Below are 19,646 nucleotides of genomic sequence, written 5' to 3' on the forward strand. Positions count from 1 at the left end.
GAACTGTTCCTCAAGGTTGTTTGGCTTCGTTGGATGTCAGAAACGTGGAAGTCAGAATGTGTGTGAAGAATTAAAGTAGATCTTATTTTCCCCCTCACTTCTCGTCATAGGTCAGGGTCACCTTTGTGAACTGCTAGGAAGTGTTCTGCAAAGTGGTCATCCAGTCTGCATTTGGCTTGACCAATGTGAAGGATGCCACATCGTGAACACTGAATGTGCGCTAGTTTACAAGAAGCACATGTGAAACCTTGGTCAGACATGCAGCTTTGTTCTAATATGTAAGTGGTTATGGAACATAGACAGTTGTAATGCTTCAATATTCATCAGCTGCTCGATGACCACGACATTCACATGTGGAAGCTCTGAGCCTGCATTTCTCTTGATGCTTTCCTACAAAGCAACAACATTTGAGTACTTTGGATGCATTTACAAAGCAATATGATTTGCAATTTCACCGTTGTGATTTTCAGCTTTTGTTTTTCAAATCATAAGCAAATATGATTTCAAAATATAACCCCTTGCCACGGTTATATTTGAGGAGGAACATATTTGTTTTACTTTCCAGGATGAGTATATTGATTATATTTCCTAATATGTGTATAGGGTGGCGGGTGGAGATGCATCTCTACCAAAGGAGGTATGGGGCACTTGATCCCTCCGCTAGCCTGCAGGTCACCCTTGGGCAAGGTTTGGCACCTGCTTAGCCCCTGGTCAAGGTCATGTGAAGCCATGGGAGCCAGTGGTGGATGGTCGTAAGAGCAGTGATGCATATCACAAGCCCTGATTATGCGACCACTGACGCCAGGCAGGCAATCTCTGAAGAGTATTGATAATGGCTGGGGTCACCCGTCTTATAAGGACACTGCCCAGAAGAAGGCAATGGCAGACCACTAAAGTAGAAATATTTACCAAAAATAATCATGGTCAAAGAACATGATTGTCCACATCATACGACATAGCACACGATAACAATGATGATGAATATGTGTATAGTTCAGCCATTATATGCCAAGTTCCATCATTAATTATAGCTATTTTTAATTACCCAATCCATCTTGGAACTTCTGATTTTTTTTTGTTAGATCCAAGTTCCTTCAAGTTGATCTTTATTCCAGCTAGAATTTGGAAGTACAAAGCTGTTCTATCAAAGGTATATGCACAGTAAAATTGGAAAAACTGGTATGGCTTCTGTGCTCTCTTTATTTAGAGCTCATTCACTTCCTAACCCTTGTGTGAAGGCACCCTCTGCTTGTTGGATTGTGGCTTGAGTGTTTCCATGATAATTGTTGTCCTATCAAGGATATTTTCCCATTACTTGGCAGGCATATTGTTAAATGACCAATGGCCATAATTGTTGGAGGATTTTGTCCCTAGCTGATTGGGAGCTGTGGTAACTACATGTAGCATGCAAAAGTATATCAAAGGGTGTGTCACATGAATGTGATTTTATTAATTAAATTTGTTGTCTGTTTTCTAGGATCTCTTGTTTGGTGTGGCAGGATATATTGCTCATCTTGATCAATTAATTTGAAATTAATAAGTACTGAATTTGTTTAAAATTGAACAAGAATGAACATAGTTATGAGATGTTAAAGACAACTGAAAATGGCAAAATGCTGAGATAGAGGGGGAAAGAGCAAAAACAGTATAAACTGCAAGTGTTCTTCAGGAATGCTGCAGTAATTTCATGCTGTCCTCTTTGGTGTGACAACTATGCTTTTTTGATAAACCTATGCTTTCTTCTTTTTTTAAAGCCTACTCGAAGTATGAGAGTACTGTGTCAGGTATGGGACTCACACCCTTGTCTCACTTCATCTAATCTTTCTGCATCCTCCCTCATCAGTTCCACAGTCTTATCATTGCATGCAGTTCTGAAGTGGGTTTCAGCAGCCAACTTGTATAAATTATTTTTATTCATGCCATGTTTTCTGGCTCAATATTTTTAATAACTTGCATTAATGTTGTGCTGTTTGTTTAGCAAAGTAGCCCAAAGCATCTAACAAAAAATCTTAATCAATGAAAGCACCTTTTTGTACTCATTCATAGAAGGAGATATTAAGCAGTTGCAATTTTTAAAGGAGGACGTAGAAGTAGAAAGACTTATGAAGGGGACATCAGAGCTTATGGACAATGGGACTGAAAACACTGCTGCCTGTGTGGAACTGCTAAAACTGAACAGGCATAAAACATCACCATTGGAGGGATGCTGGCTTCTGACAGTGTTGGAGACTAAAGCAAGAATGAACAATGTAACGCAGACAGTATTGGACTGGTTCCACTGTACGCAGGCAGGTACTGGCATGATGTGTGAGTTTACAAAAATGTAGCAGAGCTTTGAGCAACGCTTTATGTCTGATGAAAATGGAAAGCCAGCCAGGTGGGCTTTCAGATGGTTGGGTCTAGAGGTGACAAAGGTTTCAGCAGAAATTCTGCTCAAGCATAATCTGAGTTGGATGACCCTTTAGAGATGTAGCCAGTCTTGGAGATGGAGAAGATCATGGTTGCTGGCTCATCTCTGAGCCAGATGCATATGAACACTGTGCACAGTCTTGACTCACCTTTAGAGGCTGGATGTGCACAGGGAACAGAGTTTGCACCTGCTACAATAAAGCTTTGGCTTCATGTTTTTCTCCGTGAATTTTTAAATTGGAGGTTATTTCTACTCCTTTGTTGTTGGATTGTTGAATCACGTTAGATCAGACTCTGCATGGTGATAAAATAGAAACAGAAACTTGGGGGAAAATGGAAGCAGGGGTAGCCCCCTTGGCCCTTCAAGTTAGTACTGTCTTTCATTGTGATTGCGATTGATCATCCAAACTCAACACCCTGTTCTAGCTTTCTCCCCAATATCTGTTGATCCTACTACCCCCCTTGGGAAAATATCCAGCGTGAATGATTTGACTTCAGCTGGTTCCATTGGTAGAGAGCTCCACAGATTCACCACTCTATCACCTCAATCTTAAATGACGTAATTTATGCTTAAACTGTGCTTTGGACTCCTGAGCATCAAGAACATCCTTCCTGCTCCGAGTCTGTCCAATACTGTTAGAGCCTTGCAGGTACTATGAGATTCCCTCTCACTCTTTCATACTCTTTGTAGCTTAATTGACCTAGTTTTCCTTCATACAGTCCTGCCACTCCAGAGATCAGTCTGTGAATCTTTATCGAACTCTCTCCACGGCAGGAGCATCCTTCCTCAGGTAAGGAGACCAAAACTGCCCACACGACTCCAGTAACACACAGGTCACTGGAGGAACTCAGTAAGTCAGGCAGTATCTATGGAGGGGAATAAACTGTGAACATTTCAGGCTGAGGCCTTTCGTCAGGACAGCTCAACGTGTGATCTCACCAAAGCTCCGTACAATTGCAGCATAAGATGCCTACTCCTGCACTGAGATCCTCTCACTATAAAGGCGAGCATAAATTTGCCTCTTAATCATCTGCTGTATCTACATGCTTCAGCAACTGGTGAACAGGCGTACCTGGTTCTTGCTATACCTCCCTGTAATCGCCATTCAGACAATCTGTCATCATCTTGTGCCACCATAGTGGATAACCTCACGCTTATTCACATAATCTGCGCCAACCATGTATCCGCACACACCCTCAGTCTGTCCAGACCAACCTGTGGCTCCTCTGCATTCTCCCTCCCACTGATGCATCATTTTGTGTGGAAGCAGATGTTTTCTTCAAATAACTTCAAGAGAATTACGTAACTGAGAAATGGAAGAGGGCAATGGATAGATTTTCAGGGGTAGCCCAGAGAGTATACTGTAGAATTTGGAAAAAGAAAGCTCTGGCAGTTGATGGATTTGATAGATAGAGGGGTATTATGGCAGTTCTTTCAGAGTAGTGGAGGAGAGCTGCTGAATAAGGGTTGCGTAGATTTGGTGGAAGTCTGTACACAAAAACGATGAAATTGCATGGTTCTTATGGCCACTCTGATGTAGAATGTTACTTATGACTTTGATCAGAATGATTTATTGCTGTTTCAGGTGGCCTGTTGCAGGGTTATATCAGCCAATTTCTGATTCAGGTTGCAAGTTAGAAATTAGTTTGATACAGATCAGTAAAAATATTTCATTGGAGTTGCAATAAAACATGATCTCCGTTTAAAGTTTTGAAATGTAAGGAAGTCTGTAAAATGTGGAAAATCCTCTGGAATCAGAATCCCTGGTAACATTGAATATTTATTGTGTAACATTCAGAATGTATGTTTAGTGTTGCTGATATTGTCCTTAAGACAAAGTAGACGGATTTTATATAGTTTCGGGAACTATGTCGACCTTTGAGAACGCTTCATATCTACATCTGTGTTGATTTTAACACTTACTACCTGCTGAGCCGTTTTTGCAGATTGAGAATTGCCATCCATGAGATAATGTTTGCGAGGAATGTGATGATACATAACAGCTTTGCTTTCCGTATTATCTTCTTTTGCTCACAGCTTTCTTTCATAATGTGCAAAGTACGATGGAGTCACACCCTGACCAATCACTCCCAAATAAACTAATTTGGAATTAATTTGCATCTTAATTTTAACTCATTCAATTCATAATATTTTGTTTATCCAACAGTTAGTGGCTTGGTATTACCACTACTGACCACGTCCTAAAGGACAGGTGTCAAACTGGCAGATAGTGAGCTAAACACTATGAGGAATAAACCAACACATCTCAGTCTTTCCAATCCATCTCTCTGTCCATGGTAGAATTGACTATCTCAACAATCCTTTTGGGGACCGAGTTCTGAGAGACCATCCTCAATTATTGAGACACGACAGTCATGCAAAGTGATTTGTGTGCTACAGGTATGACATCTCAAAACTACCCAGCAGCACAATATGTAACCACATGGCCAAGCATATCCTTCACTCTACTGTCACAGTCAAGCCTGGTTCAGTGTGTGTAGGGTAGTTCCTCAGGAGCTGCAGCACGTGTACTTCACCAGTGACCAATTGTCCTTCATAAGGTGGGATGTTCACAGTTGATGCAGAATGCTCATTTTCAAAAAATGAAGCAGCCTGTGGCAAGACCTGGACAACATTCAGACAACGTCAGATTATTGGCAAGTAATATACGCAACACAAGAGTGCCTGTCAATCAATGGCCATCTCTAATAAGGAGCGTCTTACCACCCACCTTGCTATTCAAGTCCTCCACCATCAGCATACTGACAATCTCCATTGACCAGAAATTGGCAAAACCCTTGTCAACATAGATGTACAGAGGTATCTAGGTATCTTGGAGTCAAAGTCAATAGCTCCCTGAAACAAGTAGGTAGGGTGGTAAAGGAGTTGTATGGCTTGCTTGCCTTTATTAATCACGACACTAAGTTCAGGGGTCAGAAAGTTATTTTGCGGCTTCATAAAACTCAGGTCAGGCTGCATCTGAAGTATTAACAACATTAAAGATTCTGCAGATGCTGGAAGTCTTAAGCAGCACATAAAATGATGGAGGAACTCAGCAGGTCAGGCAGCATCTATGGAGAGGAATATGCGGTCAATGTTTCAGCTGATACCCTTCATCAAGGCTTTCAGGAAAGGGATAGGATGGGAAAGGAAGGCTAAGAAGCTAGAATAAAAAGGGGACGAGAAAGAGTACAAGCTGGCAGGTGATAGGTGAGATCAAGTGAGGGGTAGGTGGGTGGATGGAGGGGTAAGGAATGAAGTGAGAAGCTCGGAAGTGATGGGTGGAAAAGATAAAGGGCTGAAGAAGAAGGAATCTGACAGGAGAGGACAGTGGACCATGGAAGAAAGGGAAAGAGGAGAGGCATCAGAGGGGGGTGATAGACAAGTGAAGAGAAGAGAAAGGGTAAGAATGGGGAAATAAGTGAAAAAAGGAGGGGGAGAAATTACTGGAAGTAAGAGAAATATATCTATTGGGGTCATCTATTGTATCCAGCACTCCCAGTGCAACCTCCTCTACACTGGTGAGACTCAATATAGGACTGCTCCATTCAGCACCTTTACCCCATCTGTCACAAAAAGGGGGATATCTTGGAGGCCACCCATTTTGATTCGACTTCCCATTCCAACATGTCCGTTCATACCTCCTCGACAACCACGATAAGGCCACTCTCAGTTTGGAGGAGCAATTCCTCATTCCAACTGGGTAGTCTCCAACCTGAAGACATGACCATCAATTTCTCTAACTTCTGGTAATTTTCCCCTTCCCCTTCTCTCTTTTTCCATTCTCCACTCGGTTTCCCTCACATCCCTTTTCTTCTCCTCACCTGCCTATCATCTGGTGACCCTCCTTTTTCCCTTTCTCCCATAGTCCTCCCCTATTAGATTCCTCCTTCAACCCTTTCTCTTCTACTTGTCTCCTTCCAGCTTCTTAATTCATCCTCTTTCCCCCACCCTCCCACTCATCTTCCCCCTTCACCTGGTTTCATCTATCACCTGCCAGCTTGTACTCCTTCCCCTCCTCCATCTTCTTATACTGTCCTCTGTCCCCTTGCTTTCCAGTCCTGACCAAGGGTTTTGTCACGAAAGATCGACTGTTTATTCCCCTTCACAGGTGCTGCCTGACTTGCTGATTTCTTCTGGAGTGTTGTATTTCATTTTAGTCACCACACCGTAGGAAGGATGTTGAAGCTCTGGAGAGGGTACAGAAGAGATTTACCAGGTCGCTGCCTGGATTAGAGGGCATGTACTATGAGGAGAAAGTTTTTTCTGGAGCAGAGGAAGCTAAAGAGAGATGTGATAGAGGTCTACAAAGTTATGAGACACATAAGATGATTCAGCTGGTATCTTTTTCCCAGGATTGAAATGTCTAACACTAGAGGATAAGATGAGAGGGGTGTAACTTCATTGGAGATGTACAGGCCATTTTTTTAATACAGAAAATGTGGGTGCCTGGAATGCATTGTAAGGGATTATATTTGAGGCAGTAACAATGGAGGCTTTTAGATTGGTATACGAATGTGCAAAAAGTGACGGGATATGGACTGTGTGCAGGCAGAGGGGATTAGGTGCTATTATCTTAACTAATTTGGTTAAAGGAAATGTGAATGGAGCAGCCAGATTAATACAGTGGCTATAAAGGTGGATCGAGGCTGGATATCCTGAAGGAAATGACTCCCCTCCGGGCACCCTAAACCATTTCCACCAGCAGCATGGTACATGTCGGGGTCTGATGGACTGGGTTACTGCAGCTCCAACAACATGGGAGAAGCTCAACAGAGTAGCAATGTAAAGCTACCGCAGAACAACAAATTTCACAATGAATGCCGGTGATATCAGACCTGATTCTGAATCTGACTCACTTGTTTGATACACAATCAACACCCTAAATATTCTTTCTCTTCACGAGGTGCCTGCAGTGTGTACTATCAATTAAATGCACTGCAGTCCCTCATCCAGGCTACCCGCAAACCCCTTGGGCGGCAGGTGACTGTCAATTCCACAGTAAGTCGCACACTCTCCTGATTTGGAAATACTTCACTGACTCTTCATGTGGCTAGATCTGAATCCTGGAACTCCATGCCCAATTGTGTTAAAGGGAGTATCTTAACCAGAAAGACTGAAGTGATTTGGGAATGTGGCTGCAGGACAACTGGGAATGAGCAATAAAGGATGGCTTTGTAATCAAAATAACTTCTGAGACCCCTGTTTTCTGCTGCAACTGGCTATTACTAAAGCTAAGGAGGTTTTGCTTGGTTAATTGTACTCAGCTAAAGCTTGAAGTCTTGATATTGTTTTATTTGAATAATTTTCAGCCACACTTCCAGGAGAATATACTTGTGCTTGTTATCATTCACCTCATTTCCATGAGTGTTTATGGACAATGCTTTGAAGTACTACTTGTGTTTGCAAGGTTGATTGGAAACTACTTGGTTGTCAAAATTTGACTTGCATTTGTTTGTTTGTTTATTTATTTATCTTGAGTTACAGCACAGACCCTTCTGACCCAACGAGTTGCATCACCCAGCAACTCAACCCACCTATTCAGCCCTAGTCTACTCACAGGAGAATTTACAATGACCAAATAACCCACTAACCGGTACGTCTATGGAATGTGGGAGGAAAGCGGAGCACCCAAAGAAAACCCGTGTGGTTACAGGGGAACGTACAAATCTTTACAGACGGTGCCAGAATTGAACTCTGAAGTGAGATGCCCTGAACTGTAATAACATCATGCTAAGTCGCTATGCTACCGCGGTGCCCAACCCTAACCCCTTATGGCCTCCATCACTAATCTGTTAAGAAACCCTTACCTATCCCGCTGACTTGTCTCGGATAAAGCACAAAGAGCATTTCTCTTCCTACTCATCTCCTGTCTTGAAAGAATGCTGACTGGGCAATTCTGGAGATGACTTCCTGCTGGGAAAATAAATTCATATTGAAAATTGGGTTTCTGGATTATTCAGCTTTATTGAGTTCAGTGTATTACTTGATGGCAGTATTTGCTAATTATATTTCATGTTGAAGGGGAAAATTGCAATTCCTGTTTGAAACTGCAAGTCCTTGATTCAGTAGTCTGCTTCTGCTTTGTATGTATGGCCTGCTTGTTTGTAAACAACAGACTGAAGGTGTCTTTTTGATCCATAGGAGACGTACATTGAGATTCAGACAGAACACTTGCCCCAGTTGTTGGTGCGGATGGTCTCGGCTCTGACCAGCCACCTGCAGGCATTATGCCTCTCTGAACTCACTGACTGCCTCAAGCTGTGCTCAAAGATACTAAGTAAAGTACAGCCGCCCTTGCTGTCACCTGGGGCAGAGTGTAGACTGTATTTCCCAGGACACTCCACCTTTACGCAAAAGAAGGAAGAGAAAAAGGTAAACTCTATTGTATTTTTATAGAGTATTTCTCTATAAGATAAGACCATAGGATACAGAGGCAGAAGTAGGCCATTTGGCACATCGAGTCTGCACTGCCATTTCATCATGGCTGATCCATTTCTCTCTCAGCCCCAGTCTCCTCCTGCCTTCTCCCATAACCTTTCATGTCATGACTAAACAAAAAATGGTGAACCTCTGCCTTAAATATACCCAATGTCTTGCCCTCCACAGCTGCCTGTGGCAACAAATTCCCCAGATTCAGCACCCTCTGGACGCCACTCTATATACTCACAATACTCCAAGTGAGGCTCTCTTGAAATAAATGCTAACATTGCATTTGCCTTCCACACCACCAACTCAACCTGCAAGTAAACACTTAGGAAATCTTGCACGAGGACTCCCAAGTCCCTTTGCACCTCAGATTTTTGAATTTTCCCTCCATTGAGGGAACCTTTTATTTCTTCTACCAAAGTGCATGACTGTACACTTTCTGACACTGTATCCCATCTGCTACTCTTTGACTGTTCTCCTAATCTGTCTAAGTCCTTCTGCAGCCTTCCTACTTCGTCAAAACTACCTGCCCCTCCACCTATCTTCGTATGGTCCGCAAATTTGGCCACAAAGCCATCAATTCCATCATCCAAATCATTGACATATAACGTAAAAAGAAGCGGTCCCAGCATAGACCCCTCTGGAACACCACTAGTCACCTGCAGCCAAACAGAAAAAGTTCCCTTTATTCTCACTTTTTGCCTCCTGCCAATCAGCCAATGCTCTATCCATGCCAGTATCATTCCTGTAATATGATGGGTTCTTAACTTGCTAAGCTGCCTCATGTGCTGCACCTTGTCAAAGACCTTCTGAAAATCTAAATACATACACAACATCCACTGATCCTTCTTTGTCTATCCTGTTTGTTATTTCTGCAAAGAATTTCAACAATTTGTCAGGCAAGATTTTCCTTTAAGGAAACCATGCTGACAACAGCCTATTTTATCATGTGCCTCCAAGTACCCTGAAACCACATCCTTAGCAATCAACTCCAAATTCTTACTAATCACTGAGGTCAGACTAACTGGCCTATATTTTCCTTCCTTCTGCCTCTCTCCCTTCTTGAAGAGTGGAGTGACATTTACAATTTTCCATTCCTACAAAATCATGCCAGAATCTAGTGATTCTTGAAAGATAATTACTAATGCCTCCATAATCATTTCAGCCACCTCTTTCAGATCCCTGTGGACCATCTGGTCCAGCTCACTTACCTACCTTCAGATCTTTCAGTTTCACAAGCACCTTCTCCCTAGTAATGGCAACTTTACAAACTTCACTCTCAAACTCCCAGCATACTGCTAGTGTCTTCTATGATGAAGACTGATGGAAAATACTTATTCAGTTTGTCTGTCATTTCCTTGTCCTCCATAATTACCTCTTCAGCATCATTTTCCATTGGTCCAATATCTACTCTCATCTCTCTTTTACTCTTTTATATATCTAAAGAAACTTTTGATATCCTCTAATATTATTGGCTAGCTTACCTTCGTATTCCCTCTTTATGGTTTTTTAGTTGCCTTCTATCGGTTTTTGAAAGCTTCCCAGTCCTCTACCTTCCTATTAACTTTTGCTTTATTATATGCCCTCTTTTTGGCTTTACATTGGCTTTGATTTCCCTTTGCAACTACGGTTGTGTCATCCTGCTTTTTGATAACTTCTTTGAGCTGTATCTATCCTGCACCTTCTGTCATGTTGAAATCTTATGCATTTAAAAAATGGTTTCACTTTACTTTAGAAATGAGTTATCAAGACCTGAAATTTTTACTAAACTGTTTGTTCCTTTTCCTGGCATTATCCATCCTATGCATTCTTTATGCAGGTATCATCAGCCAGCCTTGGAGTACCTGGTGACGTGTTTGAAGATGGAGAAAACCCTCCCAGTAGCCAGTCTTCTGAGAGTGGATTCACTGAGTTTGTGCAATACCAAGCCGACAAAACAGATGATATTGACAAAGTCCTGGTGGAAGGGTCAGTGCCACAGGGCAGCACTTCCTCAGAAACTGAAACTGCTTCCACTGTTGGGTCTGGGGATACTGTGGTGCCATCGTCAACATCACAGGAGGATAAACCAGCCGTGCCTGTGGGAACCTCTACTCAGAAGACAACAATGCAGTACTGTCTAGAGTACTTTGAGCAGTTTTTGACCCAGCTTATTACTCTTTACATTATTCCTAGTGAAGTTGTTTGCCAGGCCTTTGCAACAGAATTCCACATGGACCTGTGTGGAGACAGAAGCCAAAGCAATGCCCAAAGCTTTGCTGGCAAAAGTGATGGAGCTTTTCCAGCAACAGAGCCTCATCAACAGGCCAAAGAGTATCATCAGTCCTTCTCTGCTGCGTGCCAACTTTTCTTTGAGTTCTCCAGCTTTCCTGTTTACATTTCAGAAGGAAATTTGTCATCTTTGACTCATAACAATAAATCAGAAGCTGGTAAGTTTTCATGCATCCTTCTCAGCGTGTAGAGTTAGATAACGCTTTTATCTGGTCCTCAATGTCACTACATGTGACCCCTCTGTCAGATTGGGACAACTTTCTGGTGTTATTGAGGTCTTCTGTAAAAATTGTCCTGTTGCGTTCTGCTCTGCATTTTTTTTTGCTGTCATTCTTGGGATCTAGACATTGTTGGAAAGTCCAGCAGTTATTGCTCACTCCTCAGTCCTTTGAGAAGATAGAAGTGAGTCACTATCTTGAATACATTGGTCAAAGTCTTGAAGGTGCTTCACAGTACTGTTAGGTAGTGAGCTCCAGGGTCTTCACCCAGTAATTTTGAAGGAACGAGGGGTGATACGTCCATGTGCTTGTTGGTTCTTCCCTTCAGAGCAGCAGAGCAGCTGGTTAGGGTGGTAAGGCTTTGTTACATTGTGTTTCAAGTGCAATTCAATTGTCATTCAACCATACATGAGTACAGCCAAATGAAACAGCATTACTCCAGGGCCAAGGTGCAAAAGGCAGTACTGACAGTCACACACAGCACAAAGCACATATGTCAGTAACATACAGTCACACAAAAAATATAGTCCAAGACCCCGAGTCTATGAATGTTGCAGTAGTCTGCAGTCAAACACAAGACAGCTTGTCTTCTGCCAAATGAACACGGGGGGGGGGGGGGGGGGCGGTGTGCAGCACCGACCCCAGCTTGGATGCCGTGTCACGCAGTCTCTGGTGGCTCACACTGACTGAGACTCCTCTATGTTAGGTGGCTGCAAATAGGCAACACAGTGGCTTGAGGCCTAGACCTTGCTACAGTCAAGTCCGTGCCCCCGCTGTCTGACCCTGCCATTCACCAACGTTCCACATTAACGATGTCCAACAGGGTCTTGCGATCATAAGAAAGCCAACTACTGAGATGATCACTCGCTGTTAGACTGCACACTTCCTTCATGCACTGACTCCTCAGGCACCTGTCTGATGCAGGCAGCAGCAAGATCCTTCAGCTTCTCCACTGATGGGGTAGGACTGCAGTAACGAGTTCTTAATGACCAGCAGAATCTTGCGTTCATAAGAAATGCATTTGAAAAAGACAGTAACACCTTTGGCTGATCCCTTAGAAGCTGCTGCGATCGAAAGTGCCGCCACCTTACCAGAATTTGTTGTCTTCAATTTTTGATGAAATATTGCGTTAACACTGCTGAATACCGAGGACTAGTATTTAGACTCTTCCCTACCTGATATAACATAGAACATGGAAGAGTACAGCTCAGGAACAGGCCATTCGGCCCACAATGCTGTGCCGAACCAGTGAGAAAACAAATCAAAAACACCCAAACATTAATCCCTCCTAACGACACCATTCCACGTCCCACCATCTTCCTTATATCCATCTGAACGTCCCTTAAAAGCCTCTAATGCATTTGCCTCTACCACCATACCAGGCAGCACATTCCAGGCATCCACCACTCTCTTGAGTTTAAAAAAACTTACTCTCACATCCCCCTTGAACCTGCCCCCTCTGGTATTAGACATTTCAACCCAGGGAAACCACTCTCTCTATGCCTATCATAATCTTTGTAAACCTCTATAAGATCTCCCCTCAGTATCTGGCACTCCAGAGAAAAACCAAATTTATCCAGCCTCTTGTGATAGCACATGCCCTCTGAACCAGGCAGCATCCTGGTAAACCTCTTCTACACCCTCTCCAAAGCTTCAAAACATTTGACCTCACAGCAGATGGAAGTGTTTCACGTTAGTGAGTAAGCACAGCTCTTAATAACAGGAATGGTTAGTAAGATGACAGGAATGATTATGAACAGCTCAGACATGAATGGGAACTTTGGAAATAAACATTCCAAAAGTTGTGATTCATGCCTTAATTGTTTCTACAAATGACTTTTTGAAAAATATTTATTTTAAGTGTGGAAATTGTACTATGGAAAACAACTCTGCTATAAACAGATCCTTTTTGAGGCCTGCAATTCAAAGTATTGTTTGCCAAGTTTTACTGCCTAGGAATATGAACACCACTTGGAGTTTGATCCTACATCAATTAATCAACCTTTTTGTTCACAAGCGCAAAAGCAATTTGTTACAAACAAAATAAGCTTTGGGTATATAATTTAGTAGTCATTGATCTGGTAACTCCCTCTCACAGTTCACAGTGCTTTCTTTAATTCCTAATTCCTCCACTTTTGAACTTGTTTTCAGTTATGTGGAAGGTCTTGACTGGCCACATACATGTGCTAGCAATGTTGCCTCCTCATGGCAAATGTTAGTTCAAACAAAGATCACATTTCATTGTGAGTCACAGAGTGCCCCTTCAGCCCACCTTGCCCACGTCAACTATGAGCAACCTATCTATTCAGATGCCGTTGACCACATTTTAGTCTGTAGCCTTTGATGTCTTCAAGTGCCTGTCCTGATGCATCTTAAGTGTCGCCCCCACCACCCACTCAGGCACTGTGTGCCAGATTCCAACTGGAAAATGTTCTTCCTCAGATGTGTAGTTCTAGATACCTCTGCTAGGAGGAAAGGTTTTTCACTGTTATTAAATTGGTTTATTAGTATTCTTGTCAGTAGAGGCTACTTTATTAAGTATATTTAAGGCAAAATTAGATAGATTTTTGCATAGTCAGGGTATTACGGGTTGTGGGGAAAGGTGGGTAGGTGAAGGTGAGTTCGCAACCAGATCAGTCTTGATCTTATTGAATGGCGAAGCAGGATCGGTGGGTCTGATGGCTGACTCTTACTCCTATTTCTAATGTTCTTTTGTTAACTTCAACATAACTCTCCCCAATTATTATTTTGTTAAGTTGAAGGCTTCATGTTCTCTTCTTTAGATTGTGCACAGGTAAAGCCCCCGCTCTGGCTCCAAACCCTCATGACTGCCTGCTGTTTTGCCAGTGACTTCAGCATTCAGAGTGTCGCCATTTCCCTGGTGCTCGATTTAGTTGGCCTAGCTCAGTCGGTTGCTGTTGTCAGTGGTGAAAACTTAAACAGCCTCGAGCCAGCACAGCCCCGGAGTCCAAACCAGGGCACAGTGGCCGTGGTAATCATGCCACCACTAACACTAGGAAACCTCAAGTTCATGGTTCAGAAGACTGAATTTTTCAAGGTGAGTACATTTTTAAGATTTTAAGACTTTCTGCCTTCTCTTGGGTGCTAATATTTGTACTGCTCTACGGGGAACTAAATTACAACTTTTTATACATTATATTCTGATGAAAATTGCACGTAAAATTTTGTTTGATGGAATTTTTTAGATTTGCAACATTTCAAAAGCTTGCTTGTCATGACCAGAATACCTTTAATAATGTAAAGTCATACATGGGCCCTTTGGCCCATCTGATCCATGCTGGCCTAGGGACATCTAATGATTAAGTGACGCCAGTTGGAGTGAGTTCTCCTCCGTGATCCTGACTGTAGTTTACACACTACCAAAGGCAGATGTTAAGTATTGAGTGTTGCGATTACCAAACAAGAAGCAGCCTCTTCCTAAGCCTTTCAAATCATTGCCAGAGTTGCTTGAAGAAATCTCTGCCCAATTATCAACGTATTGCCTACAGCACCAGGGAGTCCCAACACACTCAACCACTGCTATACTACCATAAGGAATGCCTACCATTCCTTCCCTAATCTCAGGGTAGTATATAGTAACATATGTGTAGTTTGATAATAAATTTACTTTGAATGTTGAACATCTGAGCTAGTCCCATTTGCCTACATTTTCTCCCTATCCCTCTCAACCTTTCCTGTCCGTGTATTTATCCTGATGTCTTTTAGGTGTTGTTATTACACCTGCCTCAACTACTTTCTCTGGAAGTTCATTTCACATACACAGTACTCTCTGTGTGAAGAAGTTGCCTATCAGTTCCCTTTTTAAATCTTTCCCTTCTCAACTTAATCCTATGCCTTAAAATATTGTGGCAACATGAAAAGCTTCCGTTGAAGATATTGGCATACATTCATCTCCACACTATTTCCCCAGTGACTGTCATTAAAATAGCAATCACACATCATTCTGCATGGCTTAGTTAAATGCTAATACAAGCATTTTTTTTAAAGGTGCTTCAGTCAAGTTTAATTACACCTTGTAATATGCTGTTTATGCTTATGCAGTTTGCCCCTACCTAATGCAGTAGATTCATAAAAGAAACTTATTCTCAAAGCCATGCTGGCTATAATCAGATTATGCTTCTCCAAAAATGCTCACCTGTACTGTCTCTATGAATCTTCTCCAATAGTTTGGCCATCTCTGAAGTAAGACTCAGTGGTCTACAATTCCCTGTTATCACTACTCACTTTCTTGCACAAAGGAGTAACATTTACCACCCTCCAATCATTTGGTACTCCCCCTGTGGCCAGTGGGCAAAGGTCATCGCCAAAGACACGGCAGTCTCCTCCCTCACTTTCTGTAGTAACCTGAGGTATATCTTTGGTTTATAGCTTTCTGTCCCTTGATGAAGCAAGTTCTCGTCTCAGTGCTACTCCTACATTCCAAAAACGTACCGGTTAGTAGGTTAATTGGTCATTGTAAATTGTGCTGCAGTCAGGCTAGGGTTAAATGGGCAGGCCTGCTGGGCAGTGCAGCTGATTGGACCAGAAGTCCACTGTATTTCTAAATATAGATATGTAATAGTCATCCTTGGGAATTGCAAGGATATGGATTATAATAAATAACCACAGTGGGAAAGAGTGGACATGCGCTTTACTGGAATTTATAAAGGAATAACAAATTAAAGAAGTGGAATGATTACACTGTACCATCCGTGGTCAAATGTAACCAGCAAATTTATAGAAAGTGTTCACGCTGCACTGTTTATCAATTAACAATTAAAGTAGCAGTGACTCTGTTTTCTCCTTCTCTTAAGCAAGCGGCAGTGGCACTTTGGAACCAGCTTGGGGAGAAGACACCTCAGTGTTATCAGAGGAGCGTGGAACTGTTTTATCAGCTGCATAATCTTGTTCCATCTTCCAGTGTATGTGAAGATGTGATAAGTCAGCAACTGCTGCATAAAGATAAGGTATGGGGGTTTCATGTACGCCATGTGGCAGCCACTACTGCATCGGGATCAGTGCTACTGCTTTTGCCCTCGATAAATCCACAGCTGCAGTGACATTCTGGCTGTCTTCGGATGTCATGTAAAGCTTTAACAGGCAGGCAGGAATTGCGCGCGCGTGCACACACAGGCACACACACACACACACACACACACACACACACACACACATGCGCGCACACTTCTGACCAGATTTATCCATTTGCCCTGGTGATTACAAATAATATGAAATATCCTTTGGACCTGAAACATGTGCTGGGCCCTGTGCAGATGAACATGAGGACAATACATGGTTCCAATCGTACCTGGGCACGAGTTTGTTCTGTCGTAGCTCTTATCACTACTTGAAAGAAAGGTGCAACAGAGAGAGAAACTTAAGTGTACAGTTAGGAGGAGCAATTTCCAGGCTTGTCTCGACAGTTTCAAAACTTTGCCAGTGGATATTAATGCAGCCCCTCTCTCCCAGCTCGGTAAGATCTGCCAGGGATTTGAAGCCCTGGAACATTAAGGAGTGTCCCACAACGGGCCTCCCAGGAAATGCAAAGATCAGAATTCTATTCATCCCCAGCTCCAAAGTATTAGCAATTCACTCATCTGTTTTTGTACCATTGACTTAGGAATATGTCAGCCCTCCCACCATTGAGCACATCTACATGAAGCACTGTCGTAGGAAAAGAGCATCCATCATCAGAGATCCTCACCACCCAGGCCATATTCTTGTCTTACTGCTGTATCTATCATGTAGAGAGTACAAGAGCCTCAGGACTCATACCACCAGGTTCAAGAACAGTCAATACCCCTCAACCACCAGGCTCTTGAACAAAGGGGTTAACTACACTCACTTGCCCATCCATTGAGATGTTCCCACAATCATTGATCTCACTTCAAGGATTCTTTATCTTGTTATTTTATTTTCTTGATATTTATTCCTATTTATTTATATTTGTATTTGCACAGCTTGTTGTTCTGTATTCTGGTTGATCTTTCATTGACCCTGTTATTAGTTACTATTTTATAGATTTGCTGAGTATACCCACAGGAAAATGAATCTCAGGGTTGCACATGGTGACGTATAGGTATTCTGATAAAAATTACTTAGAACTTCGATTATTAGATGCATGTTTTTATTCTTTTTAAAATAACAGTTGCTGGGTGTTGTTCGTGCCTCCAAGATGGCTAGTTCAGGAAGGTTGCCCCTTAATTAAGAGTCATTGGTAAGAAGTGAAAAACTAAATTTGTTTTGAGTGAAAGATTTCTCTTTTCAAGTGCTATTACTTTACAACTCCAATGACCACAGGCTTGATACTGACTTCCAGAGCAGTCTGTGTAGAATTTGCAGGATTTCCCTGTGACCTACACCCCAAAGACATATTGTTGGCAGGTTAATTGCACCCATCCCTTGTGTGGATGGGTGGCAGGAAAATCAGGGTGAAGTTGATGGCTATGTGAGAAGGAATAAGGTCCTGAGAAATAAGTGAAGGAATGGCATTGTTGGGACTGAGCTAGTATTGACTTGATGGCCCAAATATTTTTCTTCCAATTGGATGCACGGTTATTATCTGTGGACTGTAACTATAAGATGCAAGATAATGTTATATTCGCAGTCTGGTCTTTTGACCTGAAAGTAATTGGTCTAAAAATTTTTCCAATGGCCTTAGGAATTAAACAAGTTAATGAGGGTCTCATGATGGAGCAAGTATGGGAACAGAAAACCAAAATGCTGTAAATTTTCAAAATCTGAGATTAAAATGCTTAGGAATACTTAGACGAACCTGTGATGAGAGATAATCTTCCTCTGTCTCCACAGTTAGCACCTTCCTCTTCTCACAGCATATTCTGTTTGTATTTCTGCACATGCTGTCTAATTCCTGTGGATTGGAAAGTCTTGGATGCTTTGCCTTTTCTGTTAAAATGTGTTCTTGTAATGCAAGCACTTAGTGTGAATTGGAAGAGATTGATCAGGTTTACTCAATGATGTAAGTGAAAGAAACCTTGTGTATTGAACTAAAACCACCCCCTTGCAACAAACATTGTTACTATCTAAACATCACAGATTATGTTGTTGACAACACCTAGAAGACCATTTTGAGATGAGACTTGAAGCAATAAATGTAAATTGCTGTGAATGAAAACTCTGGGTATTGCGGTGGGTCCGGAAGTGCCTGTTACCCTGCCCTGTCTCTTAGAAAGTGTCTTCCTGTCACACGCCAAAAGCAACAAAGCTTCCCCCGTGATATACTGTAAACCACTACCTTCAAGATGCATGATGCTGAGGTACATCCTTGGATGCGCTGAAACACAACATCAATCATGTAACCTAGGGTCATCGTGAGTTTCAGGTATTCCAACATCAGACAGCCTCGCCCAGGCGACCCAGCCAGGTTGATCAGGCCCCCGTTTATGTCCCAGCAGCGTCTCTTGATCCATAGCCATCTGGATGCTCACTCAGCAACCTCTATGACTGTCCTGATGACTCTCTTCTTTGCAGTCCCCTGTAATGCCAAGGAGAAAGTAGGTTCTGTTGATCTAGCAGTCAGCAAAACCTTGATACCCATCTCCATAGGCTCACATAGTGCCTCCACCCCTGTCTCTGGCACTGCTCTACCAGCTCCTGGTATTTGGCTTTCTAACACTCAAACACCTCCTCAGTCTGGTCTTCCCAAGGCACCGTCAATTCTAGTAGTGAGCACCTTTTGTGATTCTTGTAGTAGCTGGTTCTTGTCTGATATTACATTTCCCGTTTTGTTAAATATTTAAATATAAAACTCTGAGTAGGCCACACTTGGAATATTGATGCTCAGTTCTGGTCGCTTCATGATGGGAAGGATCTGGAAGCTTCAGAGAGGGTGCAGAGGAGATTTATCGGGATACTGCCTGGATTAGAGAGCATGTTGCATGAGGACAGGATGAGTGTGCTGGGGGTCTTCTCTTTGGAGTGAAGGAGGATAAGGGATAACTTGACAGAGGTGTACAAGATGATAAGAGACATAGACAGAGTGGACAGCCAGAGACTTCTTTTCCCAGAGTGGAAATGGCATAATTTTAAGGTGATTGGAGGAAAGTATTGGGGTGGGGGAGAATGTCAGAGAGAGGATATTTACACAAAGGGTGTTGGGAACATTTCAGAGACTCTTAGATAGGCACACGGATGGAGGGCTATGTAAGAGTGAAGGGTTAGATTGATTTTAAAGTAGGTTAAAAGGTTGACGCAACATTGGGGGCTGCAGGGCCTGTACTCTGCTGTAATGCTCTTTGTTCTAACACGAGGTTCTTCAATTGAGGACGCACCACAACAGCAGCAACAATTTCTGTTTC

The 19,646-nt window shown here is 42.5% G+C and overlaps 1 protein-coding gene across 6 annotated transcripts in view; it reads left to right on the forward strand.

Annotated features, from left to right (window-relative positions):
- The window catches only part of dop1a (DOP1 leucine zipper like protein A), a 182,781-nt gene that overhangs the window by 85,611 nt on the left and 77,524 nt on the right, over nucleotides 1-19,646 (forward strand). For 4 of the 6 annotated variants that reach the window (XM_073051710.1, XM_073051712.1, XM_073051713.1 and 1 more), the window contains 5 exons: nucleotides 1,755-1,784; nucleotides 8,555-8,785; nucleotides 10,659-11,268; nucleotides 14,112-14,386; nucleotides 16,143-16,295. In XM_073051710.1, the coding sequence (XP_072907811.1) occupies nucleotides 1,755-1,784; nucleotides 8,555-8,785; nucleotides 10,659-11,268; nucleotides 14,112-14,386; nucleotides 16,143-16,295 (1,299 nt within the window). The remainder of the gene's footprint in view (nucleotides 1-1,754; nucleotides 1,785-8,554; nucleotides 8,786-10,658; nucleotides 11,269-14,111; nucleotides 14,387-16,142; nucleotides 16,296-19,646) is intronic. The other 2 variants (XM_073051714.1, XM_073051715.1) reach the window with 1 other exon arrangement.

This window comes from Hemitrygon akajei, chromosome 7, assembly GCF_048418815.1.
Source record: "Hemitrygon akajei chromosome 7, sHemAka1.3, whole genome shotgun sequence".
Taxonomy (NCBI): domain Eukaryota; kingdom Metazoa; phylum Chordata; class Chondrichthyes; order Myliobatiformes; family Dasyatidae; genus Hemitrygon; species Hemitrygon akajei.